Below are 24,104 nucleotides of genomic sequence, written 5' to 3' on the forward strand. Positions count from 1 at the left end.
AAAGGAGGTCCTAAGCCACCTTTCAACCTTGGTTGATATTAGAGCTGGTTGGGAGCTGAAATTCCAGTGAGAGCAGCCTAAGGACTGTTCTAGCTTCCAGTGATCCTTGCAGAATAATTCAGCATGCTTTGTCCCCACCCCAACAGAGCCCCTATGCTGTTAGTAAGAAGCAGGGTCAAAGATCTGGCCCACTGAGCATAAATCATCTACAGATACATTAGTAAGATGCAAGAAAAAAAAATCGAATATAGAAAGTAAAAGAATCCCAAGAGACTGTGTTTACCTGTTCTATTGCACTCTTCAGTTTGTTCATGTGACTCTCAAAAAGAGGGAAATGTGAAAAAAAGAAGTCATGAAATTTATTATTTTCATCTTCATTCTTTGAGAGTGAAAATATCACACCAATTGCTATCTTCTTTTTCCTAACAATTCCCGGGCTGGGACCAGAGCTGTCATCTGACAAATTAAAGCTTTCCTCTACGGACCTTGAAGGGGAAAAAGAAAAAGCTTGAGGAATTCATTGCTTTAAATGGCAGTTTGAGTTCTATGTAATTAAATATCAGAACATTTAACTTAAGCTAACTCCTTTTGTGTGCATTTGTTAAATCATCTTCCTTGGTAACATCAGCGTTGTCACTCTATAAAAGCATAACACGTTATTGAAAGATGGGCCTTAAATCTCAAAGTCCAGATCTGATGTTTGTGGAGTTCAGATCTGGCATTTCAATTCACACCTATTTTTGCCAATGGTCTGCTATTTTATTAGGATCTCAGGGCTCCTTCTCTTCAGAACTTCAACCCATATTTTTACCTGCAATTTGTTGTCCGTTTCTATTACGTGAAAAAGCAGTAAACACTATGAATAAATAAACCACAAAAAGCACCATAGATCGAATTCTAATTTCACTTACACCTGTATAAATACACCACAGCAAGTAATGGTGTTACATTGGGGTATGCCAGAGCAGAATCAGACTACAGGAATCTGCAAGAGCCTAAGGTAAAACCAGCATTATCTCCAGCTCACCATCTAGGGAAGACCCCATTCTCCAAGCTTGTGGTCTGACTGCGACGCCAGCGTCTTTGGTAACTGCTGGCACAGCTTCTGGTAAGTGAAGAGCCCGGAGAGGGAAACGGAGTGATGAGCAGGCTGCTAAGAGATGCTGTAAGAATTAGAAAAACCAAGTGAAACACTTCCTACATAGCTAAGGCACACAAAAGAAAAGAATATTTGGGAAATTATGTTAGCAGTTAGAGGGACCCCACTAAATGCATCTGATATAACTCATCAAACATCTGACTTGTCCTTCCTATCTATACACATATCTTATTTTAAAAATGTCCAGTTTACAGTAAAACCAGCAAAGTATACCAGCACTGATGTGCTGGAACAGACTTTAAACCCTCCAGTGTAGAGGTAATAAACAGCATAGGCACTGTATATATGCAGATACCTTGCACTGTGTCTCCAACCCCACAAGTGTGAGAGAGAAAATTCTTCTTCAAAAAGATAAGAAACTTGGTAGTTTCAACCCCTTAACTACTCTCCAAAAGCAGAGGTGGAAACAGACAGGAAGGATGGCCTATGAGATGGAAGTCCCCAGTCGTAACAGGCCCAGCATCCTGAGTTTATTGGGGGAAATTACCCATTCTAAAAGCTGGAGATTATTATTGCCCTCAGTAATAATGGGACACAATATTTTTGAACACGTTATGAGTTTGATTTGAGTCTTTAAATTTCCCGGCTCATTGGGAGTGGATTATATTCAATTGTACTACTGCGCTCAGAGTATTTCTGTGAGGTATTTTTAAGTATATCAAGGGTGCTTAAAGTATATGGATAGGTGCCCTTCTCTAGCATTTGCATAAATATAAAATAAATGAATACATACATTTCAAAACAGATCATTTTAGGAGGGAAAGTCAGATTTCTGGATTCTGGTTTTAGGGTGGTCACCAGGCAACAGAGAAGGTGGCTTAGGCAACAGGATAGATGGATATCTAATAGCAATCATTCATTAGTGCTCTTTAGTGTGCTGGGTTTTACCAGATCTCGCTATGCCGCTGTCTCTATCCTCATTCTGCTCCCTCCCAGGCATGTCCATAGGGTTGCTGTGAACTGTAAAATAAGGCACACCAATTAGCAAGAGAATATACATTCCTGTCCCTGTTTGTAGTGTTCCAGTTAATTAACAAAACCAAATCATGCTCATCTCATTGCATTAATTTAGATATTTTTCAACACACTGTGCAAGCCCATCACCAAGAGATGCTGCTAAGCTGAACAAGCCAAAACATTTATTTGAAAAGCTCTTACATATTTTTCTGAAGTCTGCCTCTTTATTTTAAGCACAAAAAGAACCAGACCCACATTCATTCTCTCTCCTACAAAAAGATTTTGGAGTAAAATTCTAATGTACCAAAAGGGTATTAGCCAAGCAGCTAAAGCCCTTTGTAAAAGACAAAAAGAGTAACTTAGATTTTAGACGTGTATAAACCAGCAACATTGAATAAATGCTTTATATACAAGTCTGGACCATGTAATAAAGAATTCTTCCAAAATATTTTGCAATAGTAGTTAGGAAGGAAAAGGATTACTATTAAAACTTTATACAGTGAATTGCTTGTTCAGCTAAGCCTTGAGCAGCATCTGTATTCATAGCCAGTCCTTATGTGTATAGAAGATAAAAAGTGTCTCAATCATAATCTTAAATGTGATATATTTTACAGATCTGTGAAACAAAAGCTACTCAGCCATGGAAGTAAGACCCAGCCACTGAAAACAAGCATTGTTTATTTTATATGAACCAAAAGAGACTACATATTTTTATAAATTTGGTTAAAACAAGTCCAGATCTAAATTAGCTTGGAAAGCAACTAGTGTCAAATATTGCCTCCAAAAACAAATATGCACCATGCAAATGGGTAAGTGTCTATAAAACAAAACTCATTAAGAGAACAGAACTTTTAAAGCATCTACTGCTCTCGAGGATATGTGCTTAAAATTCCCACAAACGATAAAAAGCTGAAAAGCAGGCATCTCTGCTCACTTTACATTTTCCCCATGCCCTCCAATGTCACAACTGTATTTTTAAAACATCTCTTATTTCCATGGCTACACTACAGATCTACACATCTTTGTTACATCAACTAGACTATGCACACAGCACACTGCAAACCTGCAAAGAAAGAGGCGCTCCGGATCAGGCGGAGCGGACCTTGTTCAGAGAACGCTCGCCTAGGGCTGCAAAGCTGTGAAAGACCTACATGGCAGAACGTAAAATACATATGAAAGAAGGTGGTTAGTAAAGCAGAGCTGAGTCTGTAGGGAAAAAAAAAAAAAAAAAGTTATAAGCCAACATAAATGCAGACCAACAGATACAGAAGAATACAGCTCTTATGCTCTGCAAGAGTTACAATCCAAGCTGAAGTACCTATGACTAAAACATTGTCTTTCCAATATTATCTTTTTTTAAAAACAGGATCCAGTTTTACATTACCGCCCATAAAAGGGACTTTTAAAATGCAAATAATTAATTTATGCAGGAAGTTAAGAACACCTACTAGCTCAATTCACAGATATTAGATTTAGCCTGATGTAAAACATGTGTTTTAATATCTCCATTGAGTGAGTGCTTAGGGTACTCCACCTTCGAAGATGATGAAAATAAAAAGCATGAATAAATTAAGTTTAATAGAGTGGCGAGAAAAATTACAGGTCACAATCACTGCTCATGAAAATTAAGAGTCAATACTTGACGTTAGTCATAAGAATGGTGGACAAAAAATAAACAACTTTAAAACCATGGAAAAATTCATTATTGAAAGGTAAGTTACATCAGGGAAATACACTATGCTTGTTCTGCATACATAACAAAATAAAAAACAACACTGACATTTTTAATTAGTTAATTGCCAGCTGCATCAAAAAGCTGAATTTGTGAAGCTATTGTGCACCCAAGGTTTTCTATGTAAATTAATTAAAAAATTCAGAAGGCTGCACTTTAACTAAAGCTCCCTTCCCTTCTCTTTAAGTGACTTAGTTCTTTATTAAGGAAAAAGATGATAGGGACTAGCTTTAAAAAAAAAAAAAAAGCAGGCATGTATGAAAAGAGCAGTGGGTAAACAGTCCCCAACCAAAACACACAAACTTTTTTTATATCATGAGCTGGCAAGAGTCAGTGGGTTAGAAGCATTTTTTTTTTTTAAATTTAGTTATACAAATGCTCCAGTTATAGATTAACTTCTTAGCCCTGTCTTGCCCATTGTTCCTTCTGCCTTGAAGTGGGAACTGTAAACAAACACTGATGAAAGGATTGAAAGTTCCTGCAGTTTCATGGCGGTCTCAGTATTTTTGTTTCTTCTTCTGAAATGCTCTATCATTTGCTAGCTGTGTACCTCTGTGACTCCCAACTGACGTACAGAGACCTCCTACAGCAGCATGCTAGAAGAGCTATTTTCCTTCTTTTTGCTGCTGTAGAAGGCCATCATTATGATGCTTTGCTACACCTAAGTCACTGAATCACAACCGTGACAATGCCCACGTTTTAATTTTCCCTGTGGATTTTTTTGTGGGGGCCAGGAAGGTGTGGGTTGGCATACTAACCATTTTGCCAGACAAAAGCCACTGTCATACAAATTGCACAGGAAAGGTGAGATTTTCCAAACATGCCTGAGTTAGGAACTTCTTTACTTTGGCTCTTAACTCACTTAGGCACTTCTAAAAATCTCACACAAAGCCCAAAAGAAATACTGAGTAACGGGAACGTACGACTTTGACTTTCCACATTTTGTAAATGTGGATGCATTTGATGGACAACAGTCTCAAACCCCTTTACAAGGCTTCCCTTGTAAACGAATTACTGGCAAGAAAAGTAGCACAAGCCTATTATCACTATTATACCTCAATTAGCTTGCAAATGATGATGCAAGTTTTAAAGAAACGTGTGCCACAACAAGGAGGAAAAAACATCTGTTGATGTTTCTGAACCTTTTTAAAGCTGGTTCATTTCTGCAGTTTCAGCTATGAAAAATTATTTTAAAAGAATGACTTCATTTCTGATCTAGCAAGGCACTCACACATGTGTTTAAGGTTAAGCACAAACGTCGTCCCATTGAGATGCATGAGGGCATGGATGGACCCTTGTTCCCAAGAACTGATGCCGTTATTTGGAAGCCAAAACCCCATTTTGGGGTAACAAGACATTCAATTAACCTCAGAGGTCTGGATGCTAGAGCAGAAAAGTGTGTATGTCCACTGATAATCTCAGAAGCTGATCACAAAGTTTTAAAATTAACTTTTTCCAGCCAATTTTATTCTAACTACAATAGAACTGGCTTGAAAATTAAACTAACTAATTAAGGGAAAGTGGTGCTTACTAAGCAGGGCTGTATTTGTGTTTCCTGATATAGGCTGTATTTAAACCTCTAACCAAGATGGAAAAAAAAACTCTGTGTCCCATTACCAAGACCTGAGCTGTATGGCTTACTCTCCCCAAATCCATGCAAGGTTTCTTTCTATAAAATCCTTTGCTACTGTTTCAGTGGGTTTTATTAGCTGCATAATATGGAATTTTTCACAACAGATTGAAAATCTAGTGCTTATTCAATTAACAAAGGTACCAAGAAAGAAATTAAGCTTTTAAATTACCTATGTTTCCAAGGAGTCCATTCATAATTGTACTATGGTCTGGCTTTAATGTATTACTGTCCTGATTAATGAACTCAAGACTGTCCTGCAACCTAAAAAAAAAAAACAACCAAAAACCCAACAAAATCAGTAATTCACATTTTGGTACAGTGCTGTCTGATTTCATTGATAGCCTGAATGGAACAGACTAGCAACTAGTGCAGGCTTTCACTAAAGTTGTGGAAAACCCCCTACCACCTAATAGTGTTCACAAAGCCGGGCCAGCTGTACAGTTAGCTCATGCAAACTGAGCAGCAAGTAGCTGAAAGAAAGACCCACTCTGTAACACCTCACTCCCAGAAGGTATTATTGAGTGCCTTCAACTCTCATTGATTTCAGTAGGAATCAAAGGCACACAGCCCCTTGCAGGATCAGTCTCCAATTGCCAAAATGCCAGCACCTGCTCTGAAGGAACACTCCATCCCTTTGTTTAAGGCAAGGTGAGGTGGAGATGACCACAAGCAAATAGTGGAGAGGCAAGCCACAGGAAACAATACAAAGTTCCTTGTGATGTAGAAAAAAGAATTTTGAGGCTCCTGACCTGATCAGAATTCTCTTCCAAGTAGTGCTTAGGTTCAGCTACTCAGACTCAATGATATTATTTCTAATGTACTCACGTGTTTAGACTTCCATAGATGCTACTTCCAGTTCGAGCTGTAAAAACCTTGCTAAGCATGAGCTGAGGAGGGGAGCTATGAGACAAAAAAAGGAAGAGGTCAGTATAGAACTATTGTCCCAAAACTTCCTTTTTTCTCCATTCATATTCCTTCAGATTTTAATGGCTTAAACATATAGCATGACAATTAGCCTAGCATTATTATAGGTCTAAAGCATTATCAGGATAAATACTATTTGTACCTGAACGTAGAAACTGCCTCTGCTCTGAATTGGAAACATTCACGGGAATAACAATTTTACCCCAATATAGAATCTTGTGAAAAGGACATCAGTAAAAAAAAGCAACAAAAAACAGAATGAGTCTCACCGGATTTGGTGAATTTTCAACGTAGAACCCTTGTAGCTCATGGCCACAGACCCAAACATCATCTCTCCGAGCATATTGGCATCAGAGGAGCATCGAGAACCCTGCAGAACAAATCAGTTAATTATTTTGTTATGCACTTGAGCATTTCAAAAGCACATTTTCAGTTAAGGCAACACAGAAACAAGGAAAAATATTTAAAAATGCTTTGCTCTGATGGATGCAAATATCAGGTACATTTGCAACACAACACGCTATAAGCCCCTTAAAAGTACAGTATAGTTTGCTGAGATAAGTTCTACTCCAAGAAGCAATCTTAAGGTTGGTTTGTGGACTGAACCTATCAGTACAATTATCAGAACAAACCTATCTCTATGGGAGGTGCAGTGCATTTCAGTACTGGCTGCTGACAGTTGTTACTGAACACACAGCGGAGTCATAAAAGGTGGAGAGGAGTGTGATATATTCTTTGGTATTGATAAGGGATCAGTCCCCAGTTTCAAGGCGTAGATTAAGGCATAGAATTCATACAAACCTGCCTGTGGCTGTAGAAATGCAACTTGTTTATAAAAACTGTGACAAAGTTCCTGCTCTACCTTAGTGGGTCTTGTGCTTATTGCTCGCCTTGGAGCTTCACAGCAGCCCTCAGCTTGGCCGTTTTTCTGAATTCACAGTCCAGGTCGACGACTCCTGTGTCTGACCAGGAGTTGGGAGGATTTGGGGGGAACCCGGGCCCGCCCTCTACTCCGGGTTCTAGCCCAGGGCCCTGTGGTATGCAGCTGTCTAGAGTGCCTCCTGGAACAGCTGTGCGACAGCTACAAGTCCCTGGGCTACTTCCCCATGGCCTCCTCCCAACACCTTCTTTATCCTCACCACAGGACCTTCCTCCTGGTGTCTGATGATGCTTGTACACCTCAGTCCTCCAACAGTCCGCATTCTCACTTTCAGCTCCTAGTGCCTCTTGCTCCCAGCTTCTCACACACACCACAAACTGAAGTGAGCTCCTTTTTATACCCTGATTAGCCTGCCTTAATTGATTCTAGCAGCTTCTTGATTAGAACACCTGCAGCCAATCAGCCTGTCTGTCTTAATTGTCTCCAGAAGGTTCCTGATTGTTCTGGAACCTTCCCTGTTACCTTACCCAGGGAAAAGGGATCTACTTAGCCTGGGGCTAATATATCTGCCTTCTGTTACTCTCCTGTAGCCATCTGGCCTGACCCTGTCACAAAACATACAACTCTAACAGACTGCTATACAACCTGGCTTCCCAATTAAGACTTCTCCTGTTTGCAGTATAGATAATTATAAAGAAATAATAAAGAAAATGAGAAGACTTAAGTATTCTGTATAGTATTACATAGAGCAGTACAGAAAGCACTTCTAGAGGTGACCAAGCAATGCAAAAAGGGATTTGTAATTATGCTCTGAAATAAAATATTGATGAATTTGATTCACGGCTATTTGTACAATCCTATGAGTTGTTGTTCATGAGTATTCAGAAAGTCACTCTGGTATTTGCGAAACAGTTCACAGATACCAAAAGTCTCACAAATTTTAGTATCAATCATTTTCCATCTGAATCTTTTTACCAGCAGTAAGTTATTTGTCATTCATTATTCTGCTCTTTAAAAAGTTTCAACTATCCAGACAAGAAACAGAAAAAAAAAAAATCAGGTGACTTAAAATGACCACTGAATAATGAATAGCAAATTGCTGAACAAAAACAGTTCACAGTCAGCTGACATGTGGTCACAAACTATTCCTTCCCCAGGTTCTCCCTTTTTCCACTGCAAACAAAAACTAGGTCTTCACTTTTAAGGCCATTCATGGATTAGCCCCACCCTATCCATAATCTTTTATGTACAATCAAGCCTTTAACCCGCCACCCTTGCCTTGCCAATGATGCCAGCCTTTATCACCCATCAGTCCAATCGGCCCTCAAACACCTTAGTGCTTTTGCCCAGGCCCACCCTTTATGCACTGGGAGGAGTGCCCAGTAAAAATCCAAACAGACACTATATTGTCCTCCTTCAAAGCTCTCCTTAAATCTCGCTCTGCCATTTACCAGACATTTGACAAAGGCTACACAGTGGTGCTGTGTCTGCTGCTTATTACACTAACAATAATTGTGTCACTGTTATCTTGTGTTCCTCCCACATCTGTTGTGTCCACCTGTTGCCTCTCGTCTTATATTTAGGTTGTAAGCTCTCAGTTCCTCCACTGATTTCTGTCACTCACTAGTTGTGGTACTTTTTCCCAGGGGATACCATGCACTGAATAAGATCACCCTTTTTCATAATGCCACAAGAATACCATCTTTCCAGTCTTGTAGCACTTATTCTTTCACCCATATTTTGTTACAGAGTTTTATTAGCTGCTCAGTCAGAATTTTGCCTCCTGCTTTCAGTACATGTGCTTGAATTCTGTGAACATCAGGCATTTCCCTTGTTTGAGGCCTTTGATGGCTGCTTTAATTTCATTGTGTGTTATTGGGACCTCTTCTATTTCCAACTTAGCACTGACATTTCTCTCAAACCTGGGCATGATTGTTGGCTCTGGACAGTTTGTAATCTGAAATGGAAATGTTCTTTCCAGGCTTGTTCTTCATGCATTTTCAATATCTGTCCATGACAATCATTGATCATCACCTGTGATGAACTAGTCTTTCTGAGAGGTCTTTCACTATTCTATACAGCTGCTTGAAATTTCCTCTCTTGTGCTGCTGCTTCTGCCTCTGCAGCCTTCTTCTGAACCCAGACATTTCTATCTTGCCTGAATTTCTTCTCTATTTCTTTGCCTTTTTCTCTGCATCTTGCATCTGCTCTAAAAGTTCTGCCTGTGTCTTGCACTATTCCTTTTTTACCTTCAGAGTCTTCTGTTTGTCAGTCGCTGCCCATGTTCCAGATGTAACAATCTATGCACCTTACTTCTGCCCTCTTTGGAGGCCCACTACTTCCTCTGCTGTCTCGACTACCATCTTCTTCCAGGTTGACCATCTGTCTTCCAGACTTCCATCAGTCTGGTTCTGTAAAATACTGGAAGGTTGCTAAATGCAATCTGGAATCTGATCTGCATTTCTCTGTCCTGGAACTTCTGTATTGCTATAACGTTCTTTTTGTCCATCTTTGTGAACTTTTTGAGTTTAAGTTCTAATGTGGCCTCTCAAAGATAATGATCTGCGCCCTGATCTCTGCTGACTCTGACATCCCTCAAAGAAGATGCTCACCTCTCAAATATACACACATGACCTATCTTTACGATGTTTGAGCCACAGAGATTAAGGAGCCATTCATCATTATAAGTCTGGATGCCTTCTGCTGCTGTGCCCAGAACACCTTCCCAGCCAATCGAGTTGTTGCCAATTTGTGCATTGAAGTCACCTATCATCAAACTGATGTCTTGATTAGGCATGTCATCCAATACTTGCTGCACCTGCTTGTAGAATGTATTCTTTTCACTTTTGCCTAATGCATTTGTTGGTCATATACTTGGGCTACATTTACGCTACAGAGCTTACAGCTGTCACACTGCTAGTGCAGATGCTCTAAGGTGATGGGAGAGAGCTCTCCCGTCGACTTAATTAATCCACCCCCAACAAGCGGTAGTAGCTATGTCAGCGGGAGAAGCTGACATGTAGCCCACGAAAACTTATGCTCTAATAAATTTGTTAGTCTCTAAGGTGCCACAAGTACTCCTGGTTTTTTTGCGGATACAGAGTAACACGGCTGCTACTCTGAAACCTGTCATAATTCCTACACCTCTTTCACGGGTTCCTCCTCTTCAGCGCAAGATTGTAGCCTCATCTTGGCACTCCCTGCGCCCACCTCATCTCATGGACACCAAGTATGTTCAGATGGTACTTTTTCATTTCTCGTATAACTTGTGCCAACTTTTCCGACCTACACATAGTAAATGCATTCAGTGTGCCTACTCCTGTTACAGATTTGGTTGTCAGGATTCAGTGTCTCCAGTTCCCAGCTTCCTTCTGGCCTTCATTGAGATCTGTCATACTTGGGTTTTGAGCTCTGTGTGCACCTACAAGTAACGGCTTAATGGAACTGCTTCTGTTGCAGTACGGTTAGCTCTGCCACTCTTAGCAACGGTGCCAGTCCCACGCTTGGATAAAAGAGTAGGGTTCTGCAGCTGGATTTGCAACCCACTCAGGTAAAACCTTACTGCCACACAAACTGTTCAGTTAATTATTATTAATTCTGTTTATTATGTTGTACCAAAGGGCCAACCAAGAATGGAGTCCTATTTGTGCACTGTACAAACACATAGTACTAGACTTCCCTTTGTTATCTTCCTTGTCCCAAAGAGCTTATATCCTAATAATAAATAATAACAATCATGTACAGTGCTTAGCACAATGAAGGCCTTAATTGAGACTATTTGACTCTACTGCAATATAAAATGATTTTTATTATTTACAACAGTAAGACCACTTATGAATAATTATTATACTTGTAGAAATGTGTATATTTCTGAAGGATTTTCAAAGAGAAAATAGGGCTAAATTAGTAACAAATAATTTGACTAGCTCTGATTTGCTGCATTCCATCTCCTTTTAAATCTTTATTTGGCAACTTCTGCATTAAAATACCAGAGTTCAGAATTTCACACGTATTTAACACCTGGTTAAGAAAGATTTAAATCACTTGGCACCAGCTGAATGTGTCGCTATAAAGGATAATGTACACTTTCATGATTAAGCAGCAGGCAATGGCATTCACTAACATTAATTTAAACAGGTTCTCAGCCAGTAGAGTGTTTATCTGGGTTAAGTTCAGCCCCATCAGGAAGGAAGATGAGAGGAGGGGATTGTGTGTGTGTGTCTTTTACAGAAATTATTTCCTCAAAATTACTTTAAGTAAATATAATTTCATATCACATACAAATCTCAACACTTCACTAATATCAGACAGGCCTAACCCATAGTAATACCAGATATAATGCCTGCCAATGCATGGGGGGAAACTTAGACTGAATTATAGAATATAATAAAGAAACCATGGACTACCATAAGGAGAAAGTGCAATAGCAACACAGTATACAAGTACTTTTTGAAAAACAAGTACTTATTGGAAAATCTTTTTTAGCTGAAGATGAAGACTGAATACACAAAGAAGTTGTTGCAGTGTGGTATGAGTAGGGATGCTTACTGATCTTCTTTGCATTTTAGAGAAATCAAGGGATGCTAATTCTTGTTTCCCAAATAATCCAAGTATAAAAGTGAAGACTCACAAAGTTTGTTTGATTGCTTCCTTTGGGCCTGATCCAAGGTTCATTGAAGTTCATATGAGGTCTTTCCATTGACTTCAAGAGTCTTTGGATCAGGCTCACAACGTACAGTAGAACCTCAGAGTTACGAAAACCAGAGTTACGAACTGACCAGTCAACCACACACCTCATTTGGAACCGGACGTTCAGAGTTACAAACATTTCAGAGTTATGAACAACCTTTTGCCGAGGTGTTTGTTAACTCTGGAGGTTCTGCTGTATATGTAATGTTTAGGAGTTTGAACAATGGTTTTTTTCTAGGTTCCAGCAGAGGGGTGTTCAGAGGACAAATATGGTGCCCCCACTATGGCACATAATGAGGAATTAAGATTTTAAAATTAAGTAGGAATTCTAAAAGGGGAACTGAAAGGGTTTTTCTATAAATTAAAATATATTTGTAAATATCCAAAAAAAAGAAGAGTGTTTAAAAGTCCAATTAATAATTAATTGTTGTTTTCAAAACATATTATTTTTAATTCATTGATCCAAACAGAAGTCTGGCCACAATCTATCTCTGTGGGTGTAATATCATGTGTATAAAGACACAGACATCAGGTCATGGGTCCCAAACCAAAAAGCATCCCTACAGAAGTCAACGGGGCTGAAACAAACGCCTGAAGTTAAGAACGAGCTTCAGTGCTTTCCTGAATGAGGGCCTTAGGGCCTAAACTTTTCTTTTATTTGATCATCAGAGCGAGAAGAGCTATGTGTTTACTGCTGATCGTTCCATGGAGATCATGGATTTTGGACAGGCTGGACCAATGGCTTCTTGACCAGTTAAGGATTGACTCATAATCACCTGTGCATAATAATTTGCATTTGACACTCTTCCGTCTATTGTTATTGTGCTGATTGCCTCCTTCAGTACAAGAAAAGAGCACATGATGCCATGAGTAATTATACATTTCCTGTTACTTGACTGGTGAGAGTTTGCCATTAGCGATACTGATTGAGCACAAAGGAGGAATGTCACGTAACATCATATGCTAGATAAAGTACTGCACACAACAAGCAAAAATCTTCAGACTAAAATTAAAAAGTTACCTAGGCTAATCAACTGAAGATGTTTTTGCAGCTGACAGAAACTCATGCCACTCTTTCCTCTCATCTATGTGCTGTCTTTCCAATCATATGCATAAGTAAGCAGGGCCACTTTTTTACTCATGTTCTTTTTTGCTGGCAGTTCCTCTGCCCATTAACCTTCCAGAATCTCAGCACTGACTCCCCACTAGCTGTGCCTGACCCTGACTAAATTAAATGCCACAAGGACTCCCAGAGCTCAGACACTTCAGAGCTGCTGCATTTGGGCACTAGGCAAAACAACAACAAGCCACATCCTTTGACTTTGTCAACTCCAGATGGCGGAGCAAAGAATTTAGAACAACATTTGCAAATGTGGGTGCTTAAAATTAGATACTTAAGTGCGCTGATATTCACAGGGTACTAAGCATGCACAGCTCCCATAGAAATCTATGGGAGCTGAGTTTGTGTACCCTCTGGGAAAAGTTAGACTAATTATTTAGGTGACTAAATATGGGTTTAGGTAACAACCAAGGTTGGCCTAAATCTAAATGACTTTCCCAATGTCACAGAGTGAGCTAATGGCAGAATCAGAAATAGAATCCAGGCCTCCAGATCCCCACCAGAAATAATGAATATGTAAAGAAGGCCACTGGATTCTTCTGCTTACCCTACCCATTGAAATAAGAGCAAGGAGATACTATGAAACTCAAAGACAACTCATTTAAAACACAACACTTTCCATTACTTAGCTCTTTGAATCTTCAAAGCAGTTTGCAAAAAGGATCCATTTCTGAGGTCAGAATACCTAACTTCTGCAATTCACTATCACTCCAGGAGCACAAAAAAGATGGGGCATGAATAAAAATAGCAACTACGACTATAAAAATGAGGATATAATTACAAGAACTATTAATCTTCATGTGTCACGGCAAAAAACTGATCACTACCAGGATCATGGATAAATTCCCATCCTCATCTCCCATGGTATCATATTGCCTAACTGGCCAGGTGCATTGTAGGTAGTCTAGGAAAGATTAGATTTTAATCAATAACTATCACCCAAGAGCCTAAAAAATGTGAGTGTGGCTCTAAAAAAGTCCTTTTTTACAAAGTACTTTTGTACATGGAACACTGAATAATGATCATTACAAACTATTAGGCCCAATTATGATGATTTTTATCTATGGATATAAATTGCGGGAGTTTTGAATAAGTTTTGAATAAGTATAAGGCATTTGAGGATTGTTTGGTTTTAATTTTCTGCCAGTGTGAAAATTTAAGTCAATAAAAACTGAGGGGAAAATACTTAGACAAAAATGTATTCTTATTATCATCATCTATCATCATCATCATCATCAAAAATCATGAAAAGTGAAAAGCCGCTCATTTCAAACCTAATTACAGGGTTTTGTCTTTCCCCTGCAAGATCGGGAAGAGGCACTGCCAAAGACAAAGATACTCATGAGATACCCTGCTTTGGGGTTTGGCCTTCATATGTGCCTAATGAGGATGAATTTACCTGGCATTACCACAGATGCCTACATTTATTGTGAGAACCTTGCTGCTGTTCCACCACCTGGGCCTCCAAGTTCTAGAAAACAGAGGTCACCAAAGACCAAAGTGAAGTGCGATCAGCCAAGAAAAGGGGTTAAAAATTAAAAACTCATATGAGTAATAACTGAAGAGCGTATGGCAAAAGGGCACGACTCTAGGGAATGACGACTTGGAAACAAACCAGTTCCCTTGGTCAAATTTATGAGTGCACATAAAAACAGATCATAAATAAATTGCAAGTGTTCGTTATGACACATTAGCATATTAGAGTCAGTAATATTTGCATGATTTGGAAATCACATTTCTGTCTGGTAAATTTATATCATTTTCTATGTCTATTTACGGCACATATTGCACAAAATAACCTTCTACACATATAAACAGAATTGCAACACAGTTGTAAAACCCAGGTCTCATGATCAAACAAATCTTCAGCCTGGATGAGAAAAAAAATACTCGAGTAAGATCCTGCAAACACTACCAGGTACAGTACATTCTACTATGGGAAGTCAATGGCAAGTAACCATTAGCAATATCAGACCTTATTTAGAAGCATCTGAATGTATTCTAGAGACATTTGTGAGTGCTTTAGATGGGGCATAATCAGAATACCACACAGCACCATATTTCATCTTCTAAATCACCTACATCACAGTCACATATATTTAAATAAAACTATCATAAAAAGTGCTATTAGCATTATGTTATTGGGACTTCCACTTCGCAGCTGCAAAGGCTGCACATACTACATATATATAGACACCTTTATTCTCCAATGCTAATCAGTGTTTGTACACAGCCTGCCCAATGGAGACGAGAAATAAGACAAGGTCAAGACATTGGTGAGTATAATGTTCTCCTGGTTACACAGGACATTGTGGGGGTTATGTTGTGCCAGAGGAAGCACACCAAGAGAAATGGAACAGCTCTTCCTTTCAAAACCACACAAAATACCCTTCCAAGAAGGGCGAAAGGGCAAATAGGACTTCAGTCACTTTATTGAAACTATGGCGAAGAGCTGTATGTGAAAGAAAAGACAAAGGGAATACATTTCTGGTCAAATATAGCAACAGCTAATGTGATGACGGATAAAAATCAATGCAGAAAGTTCGTTCATTTACATCACTGGTGGGTTAAGACATCAATAGTACTGTACCTCAAAATAAGTTGTGTAAGGGGCAGCTTCCCTCAAACACGTAATTAATTCATTACAAAGAGTATAAAGGCTCAGTTCTATTTTAGGATGGCTTAATATAAAATGCTTGTGATCCCATGGAAGCTGAGATGTCAGAAATATATCTGTGTCAGATGACTCTGGCTACTCTTGTAACCAAAACCTCCACACTTTTGTAAAATTTAACTCAAGTTATATAGCACTGTTACATAGCCTTCATCTACAGGTTTACAGCTGTATGTTGCCACATTTAAAAAAAAAAAAAAAAGTAAAGTTTCCCCTGACATAGAACATTTGACTTTAAATATATTTGTAATTCAGAATATTTAAAAATATCATGAGACCTAGGGTCTGTCACTAGAAAAGGGCCCATACAGGTCCAAACACTCAAGGGAACAAAATGTCCCAACCTACCATTATGGGTCCAGTCCCAAGTCTCATTTCACAGAAGGGGCTTATTGTCCAGGTCCTGTTCAGATATGGCCCAAAAGGGCAGACCTCTCATACTCTGGAAATACTTCTGCCATTCAAGGCAGCGCTCTTGAGAGAACAGTTTACCATGTTTTAGTGCCCTTGAACCCAAAGCCCTAGTCTCGATTCACTCTCAAACTGCGACCTTAGTCTAAACCTTAAAGAAAAACTCCTGCCTCAGGTGGTCTCTAATTTTAAGCATTTTAAAACATTCGATACATCTGTTGCAAAATTTGACAAGATTGAAATAATATAAAAGAATTCTCACCTGGTATTTTGGGCATTGTTCTTTCGTATCGGAAGATGAGGAGGATGAATTGATGGAACTGTCCAGTGAAGAGGAACTGTCTCCTCCAGGCTTCAGTTGGCAACATTTCCCAAAGACTCTCACCTGAGCATCACTACAGAGTTTCTGAAACACAGACCACATGCCTGTCATTAGATTTCACATCCCTAAAATCATTGTTTAATGGCACTGGAACGATCTGGTCTTGCATTCCCAATTTAGGAAGCGTATTTAGCGGCAAAAATGTTATATGCCAAGGCAAACAGTAAGCAGAAAGAGGATTTATTTCTCCTCCAGACTGACCACAGGGAAGGAGGCTGGGCCGCTTTACTTAAAAAACTGAACTGGGAGCAAATACAACACTCCTTGCTGATTTTCTTAAGGAACCGCAGGCAGTCAAGCTGCTTCGAAGATTTACAGAGAATAATTACTGGGCACAGGAGCAGGAGAATGGGTGGCAGAGAAAGGGATGAATACGGGGAAAGGAACAATAGATTCCACCTGCCTTCTCCCCACCTTACGTACATACTAATAAGCGTTTATATAGTCTTGTGGTTGGCATAGCACTTCAAAGATGCAGATGATGACAACTGAAAAAATTCAGGTTTTTAGCCCTAATGGTTGTGAAGAAAAGCCTGAAAATCCAACCCAAGTGTAACTGAAGCAGAGTCTGCAAAGGGCCAAAAACAATAGCTCTGAGAGGTGCGAATTGCCCCAGGCATCTCAATGGGACGTCAAAGCCAAGGCCTTGCTTTGGGCATCCTGCCAACACCACCCCAGCAGGGGGCTCTGTGCATGCGTCAGCTAGCAGAAGGAAAAAAGTGCAGGGAGGCCCAGCCCATTCATCCAAGCAGATACATGCCAGCTGCCAGGATAAGTCCTAGGTCCCTGCCACTCCCACTATTGACCCTGTGCAGGGAGATGGTCCCTGGCTGCTTGTGGGGGAGGGGAGGTGAAGCAGAGGGACAAAGGAGCACCCTGCCTCTGCCCCTCCCTCCCTGAGCGGGGTAGGGGCCAGTGCAAGTGGAGCGTGGGCCTCCATGTGTTATGGTGCATGTAAGGCACAAGCTAGCTATAATGTGGCCCCAAGTGTAGACAGGACTCCTGCGCTTACTAACATTTTTCCATCGTGTTGCCCACACTAGAATTTGCACTGTTGTTACCACTACTGAAGCTACTCCAGTGGGAAAGGTTAAGGAAAAACATATAGATAAACTAGTGAGTCTGTGGCAAAGCTGGGAATGGAAACCCATTCTCCTGACCCTAGGCTTGTGCTTTAGCCACTAACACAAGTTCTCTCTCAGAGTAACCAACTCCCATTATGACACACTAGATTCACAGATACTAAGGTCAGAAGGGACCATTATGATCATCTAGTCTGACCTCCTGCACAACGCAGGCCACAGAATTTCACCCACCCACTCCTGCGAAAAACCTCTCACCTATGTCTGAGCTTTTGAAGTCCTCAAATCGTGGTTTAAAGACTTCAAGGAGCAGAGAATCCTCCAGCAAGTGACCTGTGCCCTATGCTACAGAGGAAGGCGAAAAACCTCCAGGGCCTCTTCCAATCTAATCCTTATGGGGAGCACGCTGAAGTCATGCAATGTGTAGATTTGCTAATGGCTCATATTTTTGGCTTGCGCCTAGTACACAATGCCTGGAACATGTGAACAATAATCATATGACTTTAGTAGGAACTCGTGAACTAGAATTGCATTTTATCTCTGACACAAAAAACAATGTCCTGGGCTAGGTTAGGCATCATGTGATAAAAAACCACATTGAATCCACAGGGTTACAGCAGCTTGTGCAGGCAAACCACATTTCAGCTTTACATTTTCCATCAGATGTTGCAAGTTCCCATATGAAGATGTGGTAATAACTAGGCTTACTTCAGGTTATAAGTATATTAAATGCATTTTTGTAAAATGAAAAACTTCTGTGCATTAAATGACAGGCTAAAAAGTGAGCATTTTGCAAAACCTAATCATTTCTCTTCACTAGCACTTGAATATTTTCAGCATAGTAGGTTTTCCCAGAACCACTGATGAGATCTGTCTTGAAATTATAGTTTCCTAATTTAAATACTAGAGGGGAACAGACATTTGATCTTTGCAGTGGAACGCAAAATGAACTAAGGAACCTGTGAAGTAAAAGAGGTCAAATGTTCAAGATCTTTTAGATACCATCTGTCAGCAGCTTACAAGTAGCAAATCATTTGTAAAACGCAGAACACTGACAAATTTTGGAACACGCAATTTTAGAATCCAGCATGTGTTTAAGTGTAACCTGTTGGACTATGAGATCAAGTATCGGTAATGCTCCTCCTCTCTGTAGTTACGGAATTTGAATGTCAATGAAATATTAGATGCTACAAATTGCTAGATGTTATGCAACAAGGGAACAGGCCAACTTGTGTTCCAGTATAATAGTCCAAACATTTTCAAGTCATATTTCCCAAATAAGGCGGTAACTACAGAATTCAATAAGCTGCACAAACAAAAGTTTCAAACCTATTCTCTTTCTTCCCAAATGTACACAGTGCAGCAAATCGAGTCTCTAGATAAAATGCTGCTGGCAAATCTCTGCCATGCACAAAGTTGCCACAAAGGGGAGTGGTGAAAGGGGGTCTTTGCATCCACTGGCCAGAGTTTTTATGCACAAATTGCTGACAGACTCAGCTGCAGGTGGATATGCACTGAACACCCACTGTGAAGCAGCTCTCACCCCAGTGGCCTTGCTTCTGGACTTCTACCATGTACATCTGCAGCAGACTCTTTCCTAAATCATCTTCCCCAACCTGCCCCAGCAATGCCTGGTCCTGCTAAACCCCTTGATGGTTTTACAATGGACTGTCACTGGGTCCATAAACTCTTCATTGTATGGGCAGGGCACAAGCAGCATTTCTGCTTCTTCCACCACGAGTTAAACAGAACAAGATTAAAACGAAAATAAATAAATCTTTAAAGTTATGGGAAGCCAGAATCAATGGGATGAACCCTTTGCAAACACACATGGGTAGGTCAGGGTAAATGAGCGTGGGGGAAGGTTTCTTCTCCTGCTTGTATAGGTAAGGGACTCTGGTCTCTGAGCTACTGATCCCCACGTGGATAAAATGCCTAGCCATGCCCCAAAGGAGAATTGCAGTAGAAGTGAGGTCTCCATTAATGGAGCTCAGACTGGACTACGCAGAAGAGCTGGCATTTCCAACACCTCAGAGGTAACAGCTGCTGGGAGAGGGGAGCGTAACCAAATTCAGGCTGGCCCTGGAGCAAGCTGCATCCTGACTGACTAGAGAGGCCTGAAATAAAACAGGGAGAAAGTCTGTGAAAGGAAACAGGGAGAAGGCTCTGGAAGGCTGTAGGACTCCAAAAGTCAGACCCTCAGCAACTGTGGGAAGGACCAGTTTCCTGAGGCAGGTGATGGAAGCATCAAAAACGGAGAGTAGGGTAGAAAAACTCCATTTGAAGGGAACCTAAGGGTACTGGACCAAAGCCAAGCAGTGTCATGGGTTGGATCTGCATAAGAAAGAGAGAACATTCATCATGCGTTTTAGTCTTTTGTCTGGCATAGAAGGTGCTCAGATTTCACTGCCATGGGGACAATGTAAGAACCCAACTGTCCACACAGAACACTAAGCTGTCATCACCTGAGAACGATCCATCCAATATCCAAGCTTATTCGAATCCTCGGAAACAAAGGGACAATCACGCTGATGAAAAATTAATCTAGAGAAATTAACTCCTGCAGTTTATGATTGTTTATAGACATCAGCCTGAATTGTAACTGCGGCTATAAAAATATTAGTGCATCCACCCTAGAGTATTAGATTGTGGCACATTTTTTCAACTGCCAGGTGTTTTTTAAAGTGAATCTAGCACTCCTGAAAGTTGTCAGCTTTGTTCTCAGTGTTGTCTAGCTCCTGCAAGTATTCACAGGACAAGCAGGAGCAGTGACTGGGAAAAACATCCCTCTGCCGGCCTCTCAGTATGCCTCCAGTTCTGATGGAAGGGAATACTGAGGGCTGAGAGGGTAGGATTCAGTCTCCGCACTGCAGAGATGCCAACTGTAACAGTAGTCTCTTGCTTCCCAAAAACTTGTCCACGAGGAAACAGTTTGAGACCATCGTCTCAATTTCACAGGTCACCTCCAGGCAAACGGCTCAATATTCTGTTACTAATCCCCTGAGCAATTTAGTGCCCAACACGTACCCTTTGCTTAAGCATAATCAAATGTGTGGGTAATCCTGGCTTGTTTCAAATTATGTGCCATTTTTATGCCTTTTAACCAGTGTGGCAGTTGGAGTCAAAGATTCCAAATGAAGAGGTCACGGACTGCACTAGCATTGGGTTAAGTGTCACTGCACCAGAAACAGTGGCCTCTATGCAGCATGGTGAAAATGAAACTCAGCGGCTCCCCAAACCCTCTTGCTCTTCTCAGCCCTGTGAGTAACTCTGTGACACATAACGCAACCCCATGCAGTATCTTTGGGGACCACTGAATTTAAATTTATGAACGGTTTAGGTATGAATGTGTTCTGCTCTATGAGGGAGGATTACCACAGCTCCTCCAGGAACTAAAAACAATGGTGGGCTGATTAAGGCACATCACTGAAACTGTAAACAACCCCAGAGAGGTTCCACCCCTGGGGTAGTTTGCATATATTTGTTCCAACTGGGTTTCCCAGAGACCAAGGGACAAAGAGAAAACTTGGGCTCTATAAAGGCTGAGTATAAACAGACTCAGGGTCTTCCTTTAGATTCAGCAAACAGACAGGACCATTGATCCTAGGGGGAACCCCAACCCAAGAGGGAGGGGTTAGAAGGGCATTCGTCTACCAGGACCCCATATCATTGATGGGCGGTTTCTGGTATATTAGGAAGCGTTAGGAACCTTTATTGTTTTTATAGGTTTCTTCTGTAATGCTTTTACCCTAAGAATAAATGTATGCTGCTTAGAAAGAACTGTGTGATGATAAGTAACTCCTGGCAATACACTGGTTATAGCTCTCGGAAGGAAAGCAAAGCACAGGCCTTTAGGTGGACTAGCTGGCTGGGAATATCACAGTATATGGCATTAGTCAGGAGAGAGTGGCTTGGATCCCTACCCAGAAACGAGGGATGGCTGGAAGTCTGGTACCTGACTGGGCATTCCTGGAGCAGACCACAGAGTGTGTGTTGGGGGAGCGGTGGGCGGACACAGGTGTCGTTACCCTGAAACCGTGACAAACTCCATTGTCCTCCATCATCCAAACTCCTAATGTTTGTGTCACTTTAGACTCTCGTTTACTCCTTCCCAAGTCCAATCCAGCTGTCGTCACATCTTGTTCCTTTGCAGCATCTCTAAGCTCCACCCTTTCCTCTTCAACACAACTCCTTGGTTCCCTTTTGCCTTATCTACTGCAACCACCTTTTCTCAGCCTCTGCTTTCATTCCTTCTTCTCCTGTTCCCTCTATTATCATTCTTTAACCTTCTTCACGCCACACCTCCTTGCAGGTTTCCCCTTATGCTTAGAAAATTCTACCACTTCTCATGTACCAGTCAGCAACCATTTTCAGTCAAATCCCTTTTTGACAATGCCCTTCACCCACTAATCTTTGAGCCATAAACCACCAAAGGACAACACAAAGCAAAAACTTAGCTAACAAGACAATGGCAAAAACAAAACACACGCACTCTGTTCTCTTGGGAAAGCACTGATACAGAATTCCCCTCCTAGCGTTTACTTTGACCTCCTCCCTCACCTCCATTTTGTGGCATCATTTCTGTTGTGTCCTTGTCAAATTTGACTGTAAACTCCTTGGGGCGGGCACCTTGCATTGCTGGTTGTTTTTACATACCATACACGTTCATGATGCTATATAATTAATGAACAATAACAGTTGAGTACAGAACTGTGTGCTCCCTGCAAATGGCCATTGTAAATGCAGTGTCAAGGTTGGGAAGTCAAGCACTCAGCTCAAACATCAGAAAATGCAGAGTGAAGGCTGAGAACTCAGCACTGGCTCTGCCCTCTGGGGCTTAATACCTTAAAATAGGGGTGAAAATCTGTCTTTTGATTGCATATTTGCATCCAAATTCAAACCAGGTCGGATATTAATTTTTCAAGGATTTCTAAGGAACATTCTTCCTGCTCGTGCGCAAATGAATTTCCATTGGGACCCAGCGAGGAAGCACATTTCTAACTAATCTCTGGGTCTGGGTTTTGCAGACAGAAGGAAACAGCAATAAGGGAAAAGATGCTGGGGGAGAAGGAGCAAGTTCAGATGTGAGGCTACCAGGAGGCATTAAAGTGATAGACAGACATTATCACCTAAAAATAAATTAATAAGGTGCCATTATGAACAAGCCTCATAGTTGTATGAGGTGAGAACACTGAAATCTCTATGAAGGCAAGTAGATCAGACTTACAAAGCTGCCAGGGAGGAGTATTGTGACTGTTTCCAACACCTGACTGACTAATAACTAGGGCCCTACAAAATTCACGGTCCACTTGGGTCAATTTCACGGTCATAGGATTTTAAAAATTGTAAATTCATGATTTCAGCTATTTAAATGTGAAATTTCATGGTGTTGTAACTGACCCAAAAAGGAGTTGTGGGGAGAGGGTCACGAGGTTATCATGGGGGGGAGCTGCGGTACTTCTGCCCTTCCTTTTGCGCTGCTTCTGGCGGCGGTGCTGCCTTCAGAGCTGGGCAGCTGGAGAGCGGTGGCTGCTGGCCGGGAGCCCGCCCTGAAGGCAGAGTCACCGCCAGCAGCAGCGCAGAAGTAAGGATGGCACGGTATGGTATGGCGACCCTCACTTACGCGCTGGTGCCTGCAGAGCTGGGCCCTCAGTCGGCAGCTGCCACTCTCCGGCCACCCAGCTCTGAAGGCAGCAGCAGAGACGTAAAGGTGGCATGGTCTGGTATTGCCACCCTTACTTCTGCCCTGCTGCTCTCAGGGTGCTGCCTTCAGAGCTGGGAGGCCGGCCAACAGCCACCGCTCTCTGGCCATCCCGCTCTGAAGGCAGCGCAGAAGTAGGGGTCACGGTATTGCCACCCTCTTAAAATAACCTTGTGACCCCCCTGCAACTTCCTTTTGGGTCATGGCCCCCGATTTGAGAAATGCTGGTCTCCTCCATGAAAGCTGTTATCTGTATGGTATAGGATAAAAGCACACAAGATCAGATTTCACGGGGGAAGTCCAGATTTTACGGTCTGTGACGCGTTTTTCATGGCCGTGAATTTGGTAGGGCCCTACTGATAACATCTGAAAAATGTAGGTGTTGTGTGGGGCTATTTGGTTAAGGCATTGGTAACGTCTGCTCTTTTCATCACACTCTGCCCTCATGCACTCCATATGCAAATGATTCCTGTTCTGATACATCGTCTCATGCTCAGATGTCACAATGCTGAAAAGTGCGGCCTCTTTCTCCTGAGATACTGGCAAAACCGAAGTGGAAGAAGCTTGTTCTAACTTTCTGCTGCTCATGGGGAAAGAGAATAGTCACCAATTAATTCCAGCACAGTGTCGAAGAATTGTGTAAGGCCCCTGGATACAGAAGGCTGACTAATCAGTAGGGACATAAAGTTGGGAAAGAACCTCTTGTGCCTCGTACCAAAAAAGGCACAGGATACAGAAAAGGAAGTCACTTTGCCCTGTC

General features: G+C 41.2%; 1 protein-coding gene across 6 annotated transcripts in view; it reads right to left on the reverse strand.

The window, feature by feature from the left end:
• The window catches only part of FNIP1 (folliculin interacting protein 1), a 118,077-nt gene that overhangs the window by 49,915 nt on the left and 44,058 nt on the right, over positions 1-24,104 (reverse strand). For 4 of the 6 annotated variants that reach the window (XR_006283458.1, XM_043521422.1, XM_007053561.4 and 1 more), the window contains exons 3-10: positions 16,442-16,585; positions 6,675-6,775; positions 6,307-6,381; positions 5,651-5,742; positions 3,180-3,263; positions 2,048-2,119; positions 1,028-1,163; positions 284-485 (exon numbers count right to left, since the gene is read on the reverse strand). Coding sequence is in view for 5 of the 6 variants with exons in the window: in XM_043521422.1 (XP_043377357.1) it covers positions 284-485; positions 1,028-1,163; positions 2,048-2,119; positions 3,180-3,263; positions 5,651-5,742; positions 6,307-6,381; positions 6,675-6,775; positions 16,442-16,585 (906 nt within the window). In the remaining variant the exon portion in view is untranslated. The remainder of the gene's footprint in view (positions 1-283; positions 486-1,027; positions 1,164-2,047; positions 2,120-3,179; positions 3,264-5,650; positions 5,743-6,306; positions 6,382-6,674; positions 6,776-16,441; positions 16,586-24,104) is intronic. The other 2 variants (XM_037906915.2, XM_043521421.1) reach the window with 1 other exon arrangement.

The sequence above is a fragment of the Chelonia mydas genome, chromosome 8 (genome assembly GCF_015237465.2).
Source record: "Chelonia mydas isolate rCheMyd1 chromosome 8, rCheMyd1.pri.v2, whole genome shotgun sequence".
In the NCBI taxonomy this organism is placed as follows: domain Eukaryota; kingdom Metazoa; phylum Chordata; order Testudines; family Cheloniidae; genus Chelonia; species Chelonia mydas.